General features: G+C 44.2%; 1 protein-coding gene across 1 annotated transcript in view; it reads left to right on the plus strand.

The window, feature by feature from the left end:
• Positions 1 to 15815, plus strand: part of LOC142492233 (vomeronasal type-2 receptor 26-like) — a 110152-nt gene extending 94337 nt beyond the window's left edge. The window contains exon 7 of the mRNA XM_075594901.1: positions 14917 to 15815. Within this exon, the coding sequence (XP_075451016.1) occupies positions 14917 to 15815 (899 nt within the window). The remainder of the gene's footprint in view (positions 1 to 14916) is intronic.
• The last annotated feature ends 1486 nt before the right edge of the window (positions 15816 to 17301 follow it).

Below are 17301 nucleotides of genomic sequence, written 5' to 3' on the forward strand. Positions count from 1 at the left end.
GCTCTCTCTCTGCGCAAACATCGGCACATTAAAAATGATGTAAAATACATTTTTATTCATAGTGTACATGTGCAGGGGGTCTCCAGAGCAGAACCGCTTTGGTTTCAGGTCCTGGGCCCCCCTGCTTCCCGAGATACAGACCCCTTTATGAGGTGCCGGTACCCGCCCTCACCCACCACTCGGCATGCCTATATACCCTCCCACACTAACCCCCCACCCCGTCAGGCCTAAACCACCCTCACCCACTACCACAAGGGAGGCCTACCCACATACCGTTGGGGAACACCCCTCCCCACCCCCAGTACCCACAATAAAAACAATACAGTGACCCACAATAAACATCATTATTTTTATTAAATACATTACCCACCCCCTGTGCCCCCTCCATAAATACAAGATTTATCCTTTTAAAAACAGGGTTCATAACGCAGCCCCACGCGAGTCCCCGGTGGGCTGGCGGGGCACCTGGACTGACCTACAGGGTACCAGCAGCCCTTTTCAAACAGGTTCTGGAGGCCTGCTGGTGGGTCCCGCCAAGCGTCATGGCCCCCAGGTGGTCTCCTTGGGTCACCGTGGGCCACAATTGGGTCCCCATGGTAGGCCTGCGGATGTCTGGGAGCCCCGGGTCAGACCCACAGGTGTCTGCGGGGCCTCGGGTGGTTCCCACGGAGGTCTGGGGAACTCACGAGTGCTCGCTACGGGTCCACGGTGCCCCCACAGAAGTGGGACCACACATCTTCATCCCCGCACCTACGGGTCGGCGGTGCCCCCACAGAAGTGGGACCACACAGCTTCATCCCCGCAGACTACGGGTCGGCGGTGCCCCTACAGATTTGAGGCCACCGCTTCATCCCCGCATGTGTCACCTGTGGAGCCACCAGCCTGATACCCGTGGGATACCCGAAGAAACCACAGGTGGTCTCCAGAGGTCCCACGCAGAACCACGGAACAAACCCTGAATGTAAAAAAAATAAACCTGGCCTATACATTCAATAGATACACCCCCCCCCCCCCCCAACACCTACAGTACAATAATGTGCAAAATAACTATTATCCAGATAGGGATAATAGATTATTTGCCCATTATTAAAAACATTAACTAGCATATTCAAATAAATAAAGTGCATCAAAAAGAAGTCTCCATCGCCAGCAACAGCCTTGTCTTGCCCACAAAATACATAGCCAATACATAGCAATAACATTCATTGGTTAAAAGAGTTTACTTGTTTGGAGGTATTTGTATTTTGCAGAATTTATATCGTGCATAGATTGTATGCATCATTATACAATGTAAATGCAATGTATTGATTAGAATGTGAGGTTTTTATTGGCATTTGATGATTTAGATTGTAAGATCAGTTCGGATTATTAAAGGAAATAGATTTTAATATAGTGTGTTTGTATGGAGAAGTGTTATTTGTAGTACAGTATGGTTTTGATAACCCTTCTACATTTATTTGTATATTGGTTAATCATGTGTGTGCGTATCTCTCTCTCTCTCTCTCTCTCTCTCTCTCTCTCTGTGTACATCTTTACAGTATATAGTTGCATGATGAAGCCACTGTACAAATTCATGGGTGAAGGGTGGGTATCGGGCCAGTGTGGCTTAATGCCTTAATTACCTTTGCGGTTATTATCCAATAAGGTGTTTAAGGGGTTAATTGATATCTGAATGTTATTGCTATGTATTGGCTATGTATTTTGTGGGCAAGACAAGGCTGTTGCTGGCGACGGAGACTTCTTATTGATGAGGTCAGTAGCACTTTATTTATTTGAATATGCTAGTTAATGTTTATAATAATGGGCAAATAATCTATTATCCCTATCTGGATAATAGTTATTTTGCACATTATTGTACTGTAGGTGTTGGGGGGTGTGTATCTATTGAATGTATAGGCCAGGTTTATTTTTTTTACATTAAGGGTTTGTTCCATGGTTCTGCATGGGACCTCTGGAGACCACCTGTGGCTGGTGGTTCCACGGGTGACACATGCGGGGATGAAGCGGTATGGTCCCTGTGGGGGCACCGCCGACCCGTAGTCTGTGGGGATGAAGCTGTGTGGTCCCACTTCTGTGGGGGCACCGCCGACCCGTAGGTGCGGGGATGAAGATGTGTGGTCCCACTTCTGTGGGGGCACCGCGGACCCATAGTGAGCACTCGTGAGTTCCCCAGACCCCCGTGGGAACCACCCGAGGCCCCGCAGACACCTGTGGGTCTGACCCGAGGCTCCCAGACATCCGCGGGCCTGCCGTGGGGACCCAATTGTGGCCCACGGTGACCCAAGGAGACCACCTGGGGGCCATGACGCTTGGCGGGACCCACCAGCAGGCCTCCAGAACCTGTTTGAAAAGGGATGCTGGTACCCTGTAGGTCTGTCCAGGTGCCCCGCCAGCCCACCGGGGACTCGCGTGGGGCTGCGTTATGAACCCTGTTTGTAAAAGGATAAATCTTGTATTTATAGGGGGGCACAGGGGGTGGGTAATGTATTTAATAAAAATAATGATGTTTATTGTGGGTTCTCGGGGTGGGGAGGGTGGGGGGTTTCCCAACGGTATGTGGGTAGGCCTCCCTTGTGGGTAGGGGGTGAGGGTGGTTAGGCCTGACGGGGTGGGGGGTTAGTGTGGGAGGGTATGTAGGTGTCCCGAGTGGTGGATGAGGGTGGGTTAACCCCTTAATGACTGTAGCGGTTAATAACCGCTATGGTGATTAAGGGGTTAGGGGACATTACTTTGGATGTTATAATTTTTGTCTCTGTTTTGCAGCAGCGGAGGGGCCATGGGCAGGATGGGGTGGTGGAGGGGGGGGCAACGGTATGTGGGTAGGCCTCCCTTGTGGGAAGTGGGTGAGGGTGGTTAGGACACACGGGGTGGGTGGGCCATTGGCAGTGAGGCGCTGCATTATAAAGTACTGTATGCACATCGGGTTCCCCCACCCCACATTTACATACACTGCACTCACAAAAAACACAGGCAAGGAGATTTAACTGACACAATAGGGGGAGGGGGCATTAACCAGATTACAGTCAAGGCAGGGAAGCTTAACAGACAAAATAGGGGGAGGGGGCTTTACACAGATTACAGTCAAGGCAGGGAAGCTTAACAGATACATTAAAAATATGTATTTCATGTATTAATTGTTGTTTATGTATTTTAAATACACAGGGGGTGTACTGTATGTTGTTTATTGCAATGTTTATTGGGGGCAAATGTCCCCAATAAACATACTATTCTGCCTTAACCCTTAGCCTAACTTAATCAAAGCTCAGAGTACCCCCTGCTCCTGCACAATATTATTAAAATACAGAAATGCTGCTTCATTACCATAGCTGATAGCCGCTAAGGCAATGAATTGCCTTAGCGGCTATCAGCTATGGTAATGAAGCAGCATTTCTGTATTTTAATAATATTGTGCAGGAGCAGGGGGTCCTCTGAGCTTTGATTTGTGGCTCAGGGAACCCCCTGCTCACTGTACAATATTATTAAAAATACATTCATGCTGCTTCGTTACCATAGCAGATAGCCGCTAAGGTAAGGAATGATTGTTTATTTATACACTGGCGACACACTTTATTCGAGCTCGGCTAGTCCCACGAATTCGGGTATACCCGGGTGTATTGAGGTTTGTGACTGTTTTCTGCCCGAGTGCATTGAGGTATTTTCCAGGCAGGGATTGAAGCATTTTATTCCCGCTGGCTGCAATACTGCACAGTATATATATATACTGCATTACAATTCATGAATTTATGCCATCTGGTAGACACGCGAAGCATTGCAGCCTATTAAATCCTAATCATTATCATTTAACAGATCAGCCGCCCGTCAGCCAGGCATGAACCCAGGCTGGGAAGGCAAACGCAACGGGGCTTGTCAGAGGTGAGGAGCGGCACATTCCAGGTATCTGCCAGGTACATACTGGGTATTTGCTCGAATAAAGTGTGTCGGTGCAGTATGTGTGTTTTATTTATACTGTAGATGTGCAGAGGGTCTCCGGAGCTGAACCGCATTGGTTTCAGGTCCGGGGCCCCCCTGCTCCCCGAGATACAGGCCCTTTAGGGTGTCCCGGTATCCCTCTGCTTGGTTTACATGCCGCGGTTACGTGATCGAGACCTTTAAATGCAGAGGGATACCGGCACCTCATAACAGGGCCTGTATCTCGGGGAGCAGGGGGGCCTCGGACCTGAAACCAATGCGGTTCTGCTCCGGAGACCCCCTGCACATGTACACTATGAATAAAAATGTATTTTACATAATTTTTAATGTGCCGATATTTATTTATATTCATGTATTTATTTATTTATTTATTTATTGCGGGAATGCTGTGTGTGAATTTTTTTATTGTGGGTAGCGGGGGTGGGTGAAGGGGGTATTAGCCCCAAAGGCGGTTGTTTAGGGCTTGCGGGGGGGTCGCGGGAGGGGTTAACCCATTCATGACCGTAGCGGTATTAACTGCTACGGTCGTGAAGGGGTTAAGTGCACCCGCAACCCCCCCGCAAGTCCTAAACTCACACCAAGGGCCAAATACCCCCTTCACCCACACCTGCTACCCACAATAAAGCGGGCACGGTGGGTTAACCCCTTCGTTGCTTTAGCGGATAGCCGCTAAGGTAATGAAGCAGCATTTCTGTATTTTAATAATATTGTGCAGGAGCAGGGGGTCCCCTGAGCTTTGATTTACGGCTCAGAGACCCCCTGCTCACTGTACAATATTATTAAAATTACATTCATGCGGCTTCGTTACCATAGCAGATAGCCGCTAAGGTAAGGAATAATTGTTTATTTATATGTGTTTTTTATTTATACTGTAGATGTGCAGAGGGTCTCCGGAGCTTAAGCGCGTTGGTTTCAGGTCCAGGGCCCCCCTGCTCCCCGCGATACAGGCCCCTTTAGGGTGTCCCGGTATCCCTCTGCTTGATTTACATGTCGCGGTCACGTGATCGGGACCTTTAAATGCAGAGGGATACCGGCACGTCATAACGGAGCCTGTATCTCGGGAAGCAGGGGGGCCTCGGACCTGAAACCAATGCGGTTCTGCTCCGTAGACCCCCTGCACATGTACACTATGAATAAAAATGTATTTTACATAATTTTTAATGTGCCGATATTTATTTATATTCATATATTTATTTATTTATTTATTTATTGCGGGGATGCTGTGTGTGAATTTTTTTTATTGTGGGTAGCGGGAGTGGGTGAAGGGGGTATTAGCCCCAAAGGCGGTTGTTTAGGTCTTGCGGGGGGGTCACGGGAGGGGTTAACCCATTCATGACCATAGCGGTATTAACTGCTATGGTCGTGAAGGGGTTAAGTGCACCCGCAACCCCCCCGCAAGTCCTAAACTCCCACCAAGAGCCAAATACCCCCTTCACCCACCCCCGCTACCCACAATAAAGCGGGCACGGTGGGTAAACCCCTTCGTTGCTTTAGCGGTTAGCCGCTAAGGTAATGAAGCAGCATTTCTGTATTTTAATAATATTGTGCAGGAGCAGGGGGTCCCCTGAGCTTTGATTTGCGGCTCAGAGACCCCCTGCTCACTGTACAATATTATTAAAATTACATTCATGCGGCTTCGTTACCATAGCAGATAGCCGCTAAGGTAAGGAATGATTGTTTATTTATATGTGTGTTTTATTCATAGTGTAGATGTGCAGAGGGTCTCCGGAGCGTAAGCGTGTTGGTTTCAGGTCCGGGGCCCCCCTTCTCCCCGAGATACAGGCCCCTTTAGGGGGTCCGGTATCCTTCTGCTTGGTTTACATGTCGCGGTCATGTGATCTGGACCTTTAAATGCAGAGGGATACCGGCACCTCATAACGGGGCCTGTATCTCGGGGAGCAGGGGGGCCCCGGACCTGAAACCAATGCGGTTCTGTTCCAGAGACCCCCTGCACATGTACACTAGGAATAAAAATTTATTTTACATAATTTTTAATGTGGCGATATTTATTTATATTCATGTATTTATTTATTTATTTATTTTTTTGCGGGGATGCTGTGTGTGAATTTTTTTTATTGTGGGTAGCAGGGGTGGGTGAAGGGGGTATTAGCCCCAACGGCAGTTGTTTAGGGCTTGCGGGGGGGTCACGGGAGGGGTTAACCCATTCATGACCGTAGCGGTATTAACTGCTATGGTCGTGAAGGGGTTAAGTGCACCCGCAACCCCCCCGCAAGTCCTAAACTCACACCAAGGGCCAAATACCCCCTTCACCATCCCCCGCTACGCACAATAAAGCGGGCACGGTGGGTTAACCCCTTCGTTGCTTTAGCGGTTAGCCGCTAAGGTAATGAAGCAGCATTTCTGTATTTTAATAATATTGTGCAGGAGCAGGGGGTCCCCTGAGCTTTGATTTGCGGCTCAGAGACCCCCTGCTCACTGTAAAATATTATTAAAATTACATTCATGCTGCTTCGTTACAATAGCAGATAGCCGCTAAGGTAAGGAATGATTGTTTATTTATATGTGTGTTTTATTCATAGTGTAGATGTGCAGAGGGTCTCCGGAGCGTAAGCGTGTTGGTTTCAGGTCCGGGGCCCCCCTTCTCCCCGAGATACAGGCCCCTTTAGGGGGTGCGGTATCCTTCTGCTTGGTTTACATGTCGCGGTCACGTGATCTGGACCTTTAAATGCAGAGGGATACCGGCACCTCATAACGGGGCCTGTATCTCGGGGAGCAGGGGGGCCCCGGACCTGAAACCAATGCGGTTCTGCCCCGGAGACCCCCTGCACATGTACACTATGAATAAAAATGTATTTTACATAATTTTTAATGTGCCGATGTTTGCACAGAGAGAGCAGCGGATCTCTCTCTGGTGCTAACACATCTCGCCCCGCCGGCCTATAGTATCATTGATGTGCATATACAGTACTGTATGTGTACATTAGGGGTTATAGGGGTTGTTGTTATATACATATATATACATATATATATATATATATATATATATATATATATATATATATATATATATATGTATATATGTATATATATATATATATATATATATATATATATATATTGCATTACAATTCATGAATTTCTGCCATCTGGCGGACACGCAAAGCATTGCAGCCTATTAAATCCTGAACCATTATTAATTAACACATCAACCGCGCGTCAGCCGGGCATGACCCGTGGCTGGGAAAGCAAAAGGAACGCGGCATGCTTCGGGTGAACAGCGTCGCATTCCAGGAACAAGCCAGTGACAAACCGGTGATTTGTTAGAATAAAGTGTGCCGCAACAGTACTTACAAAAGTCCTGGAACTGATTTCGGCATGCAATGCCAGACGCGGCCGCTACATTCTCAAAAGCGGGACTTAGAAACTTTTCTGAGTTCAAAATCCTTGAAGCTGGCTTGCATCTATTCAGTCCAGAGCATCCTTGAATTTGCTGATGTTGGTTTGGTGCTTGGAATCTGCACTCTGGATTGGCTGCAAGCTCTCATTCACTAACTTGTGCAGCCTATCAGAGCGTGGGAATTCTCCTGCAAGCCAATCACCGATTTGCCGCTATTGTAAAGCCAGGAGGGCACCTTTTCTCAGTCAGTAAAGGGGCATGCGCCAACCTGACACCTCTGCCTTTATGCATACTGAGCCCACCCACTGCCCAGGCTCCAAAGAGTCTGGGTTCTGGCAAATGATTGCCAGATGATAGCCTTATGTTAACCCAGGATGTGGGTACTCAAGCAGAACTGCAGTACCCTTCCTGTTCTAACACCTTGGCATCCCTGAGGCTTTCAAGTACGGACTCCGCACAGACATACAGACACCAAGCTTGGCTACATCTGGGTTTTCCAGAATCCATGACTTGGAAATCCCTCCGTTCATATACAGGTTATCAATTTATATATACCTATTAAAAATATAACAATTTAATAAAATATATTGTGTCCTGTCTAATGTGTGCTAGAAGATGTACGTTCCTATTCTGGTGTCAGGGATGGAGTGAGTTTATAAATCACCTACATTCACTAGCCTCATTCTTGGCACACTTTAGAAAAATAACCCCTGCTACATTAGGGACTCTGTGTATAGCTGCAGATATAGTTTATCCCCTTCATACCAATTTACCTTGTCTGGATGATGCTGCAGCAGGGATCCTGGCAGTGAGTCGTAATAGTGCTTTCAGAGTCAAAGTTTGGCAGAGTAATGTGCTTGGCTGTATTCGAGAACCTCATTCAATTCCTGAATAAAACTTTTGGGGTATCCCATAACTCTGGAACCCCGATACATAGCCACATTCTGAAAAGACATTCTCCGACAAACCTACCCTGAAACTTACAGCCTAGAAATCTCCCAATCCCAGAACCCCAGTAAAGGCAAAAGACAAATAGATCTTTAATGTCACAAAAGTTCCACACCGTCTCAGCAATGCATTTTTGACATCTGGGTCCCACAGCTGACACTCTAGGACCCCAATACATGGGTCAGGGTTAACCATGTGGGCTTAACCTTTATTGATGAGCCTGGTTAACTCCTTCACCGTCACATCAGGTGGTTCCCATTGGTGTCTGGGGGCCCACGGATGAATCCCATGGGTGTCTGGGGGCCCCCAGGTGGTTCCCACAGGTGTTTGGGGGTCCTTAGTTGGTCCCTGTGGGTGTCAGGGGTCCTCGGGTGGTCCCTTTTGGTGTCCAGGGGTCCTCGGTGGTCCCCATAAATGTCCGGGGATCCTCGGGTGGTGCCTGCAGGTCAATCCTGTTGCAAAAATAATAAATGTGTGTAACAGTATGACACCTACCCAATCTCATATGGGCCCCTATGTGAGGAATCTGCCCCCAGTTACATGTCATGTCATGTGGTGCACCTGCTGGCTTACAGGACTCCGGAGTCTCCCACTTGATGGTATTGGGGAATTCAGTAGGACTGGCTCTTGACGTAGTGCTGAGAATGTACTCACTTTTGGTACAGCGCCTCCATCTCTTCCATGTCCCCATGACAGCAGGGAGGAGTCTCTGGAAGAGAACCCCTGGGTGAGACTTCTCCCTGAATGACCCCAGGCTCAGGCAAGAAGTTCTTTCAATCACGGCAATCTTTATTAACATCTGCATTGGCAGACTGCCCATCATAGCGGCTGGTACTTAGCCGCACATGTTGAAGTTGCCCACCTCAAGGAAGTCCCTCCCTGACTCTATAATAGAGAAAGGAGAATCTCTGCCACCTCTCCCCTAAGGGAGGGCCTTAAGCTGTGCCACAGCCCTGCATAGTGCTGGATCAGAGTGTCACACTATGCAACCACTTGATAGACTTGATCTTGAACTCCACTGAACAGAGCACTAAGTGAACACTTGATTCAACTGCTAAATTCAGGAAGTGATGCGTAATATATAGCTCCAGAAGGCCCACCCGTGTGTCACTGTCAGTGGACACAGAGCATTCTGTCACTTCCTTTGCTACACACTATACCTCACAGGGTGTTGAGGGCAAACCTCATGATTTCTTCTGGCAAACCTGCCCTAAAAGGGGTTACTGCACAGAAGGAGAGAGGCATGTAACCCTAAAATTACACAAGGCTACATGTGCATACATTTAAAAAAAGTGCACCTCCCTCCCACCCCCTCCCCCCCAAAACATACAGTACAGTAATGGGCAAAATAACTATTATCCCCATATGGATAATAGCTAATTTGCCCATTATTAAATCAAACATTTGGCTGCCAGCATAAATTAAGTAAATAAACCTTTCGACTTACCCCTGCCATTATGAAGGGCATCCTCGTCAGCATACTTCAGGGCCATGTCCTACGTTGACAGAAATAATACATGACATAAAACAATCTAATGGCCCCTTACCCCTTTATCACGTTAGAGGTTAATAACCACTATAGTAATTATGGGGTTAACCCACCCATCCCCGCTACCCACACTGGAGTCCTAACCACCCACCCCGGGCCCACTACATGCACCCTGTATTCATTGATTGGCATAGTGGTACTTCATACCTATATAATATGGGCATGATAAGCCACTATAGCACTCAATGGTCACCCTAATTAAAAAGCATGAATTCCAAAAAAACAAACAATAATCAAACATCTACACAAGCACATTAACACCACAATTCAAGAAATACAAACACTAGCCAACAAATGAAATTAAAAAAAGCAGTAACCAAAAAACAATTAATTTTATCCAGTAGCCAACAAATCAATTAATTAAGAAAACCACTCTGCAACACATCAATTGAAAGCAGGAGCCAACACACAAAATATTTAATTAAAAACACTAAACTATCGGAAACAATTATAAAACCAAACCAGGAAAATGACAAACAATTTTCAGCATTCCAAACAAAAAACTGAAATAAAAAAAATAACACTCAATAGAAAGCAAGATTTTTCCCAAAAATACATTGGCTATCACTGTATTAATGTTTACCCTAAACGGACACAAATTAATACATTAGCAGTAAATGGGCAATAAAAAAAACTTTAAAAGAAAGAAATTCAATAAAAAACCTGAAAAATGACAATTACTGTACATACATTCAAAATTTGTCTTACAGTACCTTTAGAATTCTTCACCCTCAGAATTCCGGCGTATCAGGAAGCTCTCAACCAAAGACATCGTCCGCCGCCATCCTCGGTGAAAATCAGCATCAGGTTAAAAATAATCTTCTTTTATCCATCTACTTTAATTGTTTTCTGCCATCTTGAATTTTCTTTCCTTGTAATCCATTCCCCATGTTAAATTCAAAACGGATGTTGACTCATCGGCATATTAAGCTAAAATGAGACGGAACAGGCCTTATACTGAATAAGGCTTGTGACATCACATTTTAGGGTCAGATGGTACAGGTTCAATCCGATTGGATGCCGACGAATCAACATACGTTTTGGATTTACCATGGGGTACATTAGATTACAAAGAAAGAAGATGGAAGAAAAGAAGGAAATAAGAAAAGAAGATGGAAGAAAGAAGATTTTTTTAACTGATGCTGATCATCACGGAGATGACGGCGGGTGATGTCGCGGGTTGAGAGCTTCCTGATACACCTGGATTCGGAGGGCGAAGAATTCTAAATGTAAGATAAATCTTGAATGTATTTAATTTAATTTTTTCAGATTTTTTTTATTGTATTTTTTTCTTTTTATGTTTTTGATTGCCCATTGACTGCTAATGTATTGATCGGTGCCACTTTAGAGTACAGATAAATACAGTAACACACAATGCATTTTTTTGGCAAATGCTTGTTTTGAATTGATTGTTATTTTTTCTATTTCTGTTTATTGTATTACTCGTTTTACAAGCGATATATAGGTATTGCACTGTGTATTTTTGTCACATTGGAAGTAGCTTTGGGCATTTTTGTTTTTTTGCTGTATACATTTAGCCACGCTCACTAGCACTCCTTTTGACACTTATATGCATATATATATATGATGTGGTAATGGTTGGGGTTTCTCAGAGCTTGTTGGGAATCTGTGTATTTTGTTAACTGTGTGCAGCTGGTCTCAGTTGCTTATGGGAGGGTAGTGCCCCCCCCCAAGGTTTAGGCTTTCCCTACCCCACTTTCCAAGTTGGCAGGTCAGTTTCATTTTGCCAGGTTACGTCAGATCCAATGTAGATCATTCTTCCTGTAATTATACAGGTAAAAATAATTTTAACTCAGGTGAGTGTTAGGACCTGCTTTGTCATGCCTTGTATATGGCAGCAGGCTTAATATGCTATGGCCAAAGGGTTAAACTATATGACCCTTTTTACAAGAGATATATAGGTATTGCACTGTGTATTTTTGTCACATTGGAAGTAGCTTTGGGCATTTTTGTTTTTTTGCTGTATACATTTAGCCATGCCCACTATCACTCCTTTTGACACTTATATGCATATATATATATATATATATATATATATATATATATATATATATATATATATATATGTATATATATTTATATGATGTGGTAATGGTTGGGGTTTCTCAGAGCTTGTTGGGAATCTGTGTATTTTGTTAACTGTGTGCAGCTGGTCTCAGTTGCTTATGGGAGGGTAGTGCCCCCCCCCCCCCAAGGTTTAGGCTTTCTCCACCCTACTTTCCAAGTTGGCAGGTCAGTTTAATTTTGCCAGGTTATGACAGATCCAGTGTCGATCATTCTTCCTGTAATTATACAGGTACAAATAATTTTAACTCAGGTGAGTGATATGACCTGCTTTGTCATGCCTTGTATGTGGCATTGTATGTGGCAGCAGGCTTAAGATGCTATGGCCAAAGGGTTAAACTATATGACCCTTTTTAAAAGAGTATATAGGTATTGCACTGTGTATTTTTGTCACATTGGAAGTAGCTTTGGGCATTTTTGTTTTTTTGCTGTATACATTTAGCCATGCCCACTTCATCCAATCACAATGAAGTATAGCATATTTATTTAGACCAGAAAGGCGCCGTAGATTATACTCCTGATGAAGCTTTTGTAAAGCGAAACGCGTAGAGTGACACTTCAGTAGGCGACGCAAGCCCCTGCACACTATCCAGCATCTGCCCAGCATCTCCCGTCTCAACGGCTCCCGATTCTAAGTTCACCCGCATCCGGAAGTGACGTCGACGATCGCGGACGAGAGATAGAAGTGACGTGACGGCGTGCGAGCGGCAAGAAAGATCAGAGGGTCAAAGCCACCATTAATTTTTATGTGCCTTATCCTTATTGCACAAATGTAAGTGCGATATTTATCTGCTAATATATTATGTTTTAAGAACTCACAGTCTTGCACTAAGTGTGATTTTTATCTCTAACCGAGGGACACCACACAGACTATCTGAGAGGATAATTTCATTCTGCTGTCATTTCACTGGGAGAATGTGAGTTTTCCTTCTGCTACTTAAGAGTCAAATTTGAGTTAAGAACTACTGCACTATACTGTATACAGTATATCTCTATTCTTTACATATGGTGACATCTGCGCTCCCAACAACCCCATTGGATAAGGTGAAGAAAAAGTGCGCAACTATTAAATTCTAACACACACGTGAAGTGATTAAATAGTGATAAAAAATAAGTAAATTACGTGACCTATTTTTATCAATTCTGAATGGAGCGTCTGCAGCTGTGGTACCAGGGATGGCTCAGAGCACCCCCTAGAACGTTAGACAAATAGACAGAAAAAAAAACACAGCGCACAACGCTCATAGTGCATTAAATATATTAATTCAAAAATTCAATAAGGTAAGTAATGTGCGTACATCAAGTTAAATACAAGTGAACATGTTAGGGATATGTTACCCATACACCAACAGATGTCATCAGTGGAAACCGGTTTGGATTTCACCAGGTTCTGTATCATCAAAAGAGGGGTGTCTTTATGAGATGGCTAATGTCCCGTGTTTGCAGTTCACAGAGAAGCAGCCCTGTCTCTGGGACATGCACGGCAGCTTCAATCCTCCTCCAAACCTCCGTTGCGGCAGGCACTTCCGGGTTGTGACGTCATCCGTCTATAGCAGCGCTGCTCGCGTGACTGTCCTCCGGTAGCCAGATAGAGAGTGCCAACGGGGTGGGTAACGGGTCTCTGGATACTTGCTATTCCAACGCGTTTCGAAACCGATGAAGAAACCTCTTCGGTTTCGAAACGCGTTGGAATAGCAAGTATCCAGAGACCCGTTACCCACCCCGTTGGCACTCTCTATCTGGCTACCGGAGGACAGTCACGCGAGCAGCGCTGCTATAGACGGATGACGTCACAACCCGGAAGTGCCTGCCGCAACGGAGGTTTGGAGGAGGATTGAAGCTGCCATGCATGTCCCAGAGACAGGGCTGCTTCTCTGTGAACTGCAAACACGGGACATTAGCCATCTCATAAAGACACCCCTCTTTTGATGATACAGAACCTGGTGAAATCCAAACCGGTTTCCACTGATGACATCTGTTGGTGTATGGGTAACATATCCCTAACATGTTCACTTGTATTTAACTTGATGTACGCACATTACTTACCTTATTGAATTTTTGAATTAATATATTTAATGCACTATGAGCGTTGTGCGCTGTGTTTTTTTCTGTCTATTTGTCTAACCCCATTGGATACTTGCAAAAAAGAGAACTGGACAATCTCTTCAGAGGGTTGTAGCTGCATTTTATTACCACTATTTATTATTAAACACATTGTACACATTTTTATTTTTAATCACTATTTAGTTTATATCACTTTATTTATTTAATTATTATCACTTTTAAGAGGAGCGCCTTAATCACAATTTTTTTGTAATAATCACCGTTATTGGGTGCCGGTATACCCATACAATGTTTAAATGTCCTGCTTCACGTGACTAGGACATTTAAATGTATAGGAGATACCGGCAACCCATAACAGGGAAGCAAATGATCCCTGGACCTGAAATCAATGCGGTTCTGCTCCTTGAGACCCCCTGCTCACATACTGTACACTATAATTAACATTTTTATAAGAACCCTGCGATCGCTTACAAGATATGTACAGGGAGAGGCGGCTCTCTCTATGCAGCTGTCCCAGATCGCACTAAGGAGAATTTTGAGTGAGGCTTGCGATCTTATCACTGCTGACTGCACGGTTTGGGCATTTTCCTGCCTCATGGTTTGAGAGTGGTCACTGAGCTTTCTGAATACCGTGATAACTAAACTGACAAACCATTCAGCGAAAACATGCCAAATCTAGCGATGTAGCAGCAAACTTACCAAGGCTACTAGAATAGGCCCCTATATGTATCAACCTCATCAGTTGGTTCCTTGGCAGGCTCTTTTTTGTTCATTGGGGATGAAAGCTTGAGGCTAATATCATGTTGTGTATTTTTGCTTATTGAGTATAGATATCTGTTCTCAGACCCTTGTCGATTTTTATGTTTAATGATACCACGTTACTAATGCTAAGGTATGGATGCTAATGCAAAGCAAACAGTTTGAAATGTTTCCATAAAATGTAATGTTATAAATATTTGTAATTATTATTTTCTCTTGTCAGATATGGAAAACTGTTTGAAGTGCCCTGAGGATCACTGGCCTAATATAAGGAGAGATACTTGTAGCCCAAGAATGATAGATTTCCTTTCCTATGAGGAACCATTAGGTGCCGGTATTGCAGCCCTTACTGTTTCCTTTTCTGCTGTCACTGTTGCAGTGCTGGTGATCTTTATCAAGCACAAGGACACTCCAGTTGTAAGAGCCAATAACCAGAACCTCAGCTACATCCTTCTTACCTCTCTTGTGCTGTGTTTTCTCTGTTCTCTGCTTTTCATCGGTCGTCCTCTGAAGGTGACCTGCCTGCTACGACAAGCGGCTTTTGGGATTATTTTTACTGTTGCTGTGTCTTGTGTTCTGTCAAAAACCATCACAGTTGTCATCGCCTTTAATGCTATGAAACCCGACAGCAAATTGAGGAGGTGGGTGGGGAGCAGAGTATCCAGCTATCTAGTCCTCCTCCTCTCACTGGGTGAGGTTGTGATTTGCATTGTGTGGCTAATCCACTCTCCGCCATTTCCAGACTATGACACCCAATCAGAAGTTGGCAAGATGATATTACAGTGTAATGAAGGCTCGGTCACTATATTCTATATCGCCCTCAGTTATATGGGACTTTTGGCTTTCTCAAGCTTTATTGTTGCATTCCTAGCAAGGAACTTACCAGACACTTTCAATGAAGCTCAGTATATCACATTCAGCATGCTGGTGTTCTGCAGTGTTTGGGTCTCCTTTATCCCAGCATATCTGAGCACCAAAGGCAAATACATGGTGGCTGTGGAGGTATTTGCCATCCTGTCCTCCAGTGCAGGACTTCTGTGCTGTATCTTCATTCCCAAGTGCTATATTATCCTAATGAAACCTGAGCTGAACACTAAAGCCCATTTAACCACAAAAAATTAAAAATTATGGTTGGTGTCTTCTTATAAACATCTAATATACTCCAAAGAAAGTTATGACATAAAGGAACCAAAATATACTTAATACTCAAGTAAAACAATTTTGATCTATTTCCTTTTAGGGTTAGTATAATGTACTTTAATTTTGCATTAGAGGGAAATTAATTAAGAATTTTAAACTCTGTACATAATGTTTGAATTGTCCAAATTACCATGCTGTTATTAACACGTTTAGTGCCAGGGGTGTTTGCCACCTGCGTGGTGACAAAACTATTCAGCATTCGTTGTTAAGCTTTTCATTGGTATATCTCGTCTTGGGTGGATTTCATATCATGTGACCAATATATGATGTCATAAATATGGGGGTGAGGGGCTGTCTACTTACTTTCATAATATTGTTTCCGGATATTATTGCCTTATATCCCCTGATTTTACAGATACTAGGTATCCGAAAGCAAATTAGTAAGTTGTGTCACCTGAAACATTTAGGTCTGAATGCAAAAAGATAATTTGATTGTTTTTATTTAATTGATACAAATTATGATTGTGATGCTACTTTGACTAAGATAGTTAGTCATATAGTAGTAACATAACATATTAGCAAGTCTACTGATATTTGAAATGAATTACATACAAAACTGAATGAACTAGCACTCACCCTGTCTAACACAATTCAGCTAGAGGTGCTAAGTTGCTATGATGCTGCATCCACACCGCAAGATTCATATAACTGTACAAAACCCAAACTGAATCAGCACTCAAAATAATAATTAAGGACATACTCTACGTTTTGCTTTTGGTCTCACCAAGTTGTTTCTTTAATGAATAAAAAAAAGAAGCAATACAGAATAGATCAGAACACACAAGGATAGGAAATGTTAGCAGACACAGGGGGCTATGCACTAAGCTCAATGGCTTTGCGTTCTGATTTGGCCAAAAAGCAGGTTCGTTAAAAAGTGAAGCCTGGGACGCGATGCACTAAGGCCTGGAGGCCATTTTTTAACGTACCTGCTCAAAATAGCTCAAAACAGCCACAATGTGCTAGCGTTCTGAACCTTTCCGTTCGCTAGCTGATAGATAAAAAAGTCGCCTGTAACATTTGCATGGAGATTTGCTATCTCCATGCAAGGCTGTTACAGGCGATCGTAAACTAAATAAAAACATTTTAATAGTAGTGTACATGAGCAGGGGGTCTCCCGAGCTGAACCGCATTGGTTTCAGGTCCGAGGACCCCCTATTTCAGGAGATATAGGCCCCGTTATGGGTTGCTGGTATCCCCTGCAGTTTAAAGCTCCCGCGTCACGTGACCGGGTTATTTACATTCTGCAGGGGATACCGGCACCCCATAAAGGGGCCTGTATCTCCTGAAGTAGGGGGTCCTCGGACCTGAAACCAATGCGGTTCAGATCAGGAGACCCCCTGCACATCTACACTAGTATTAAAACACACATAACAATAAACAATAATTCATTACCGTAGCGGCTATCCGC

The sequence above is a fragment of the Ascaphus truei genome, chromosome 4 (assembly GCF_040206685.1).
Source record: "Ascaphus truei isolate aAscTru1 chromosome 4, aAscTru1.hap1, whole genome shotgun sequence".
NCBI lineage: Eukaryota > Metazoa > Chordata > Amphibia > Anura > Ascaphidae > Ascaphus > Ascaphus truei.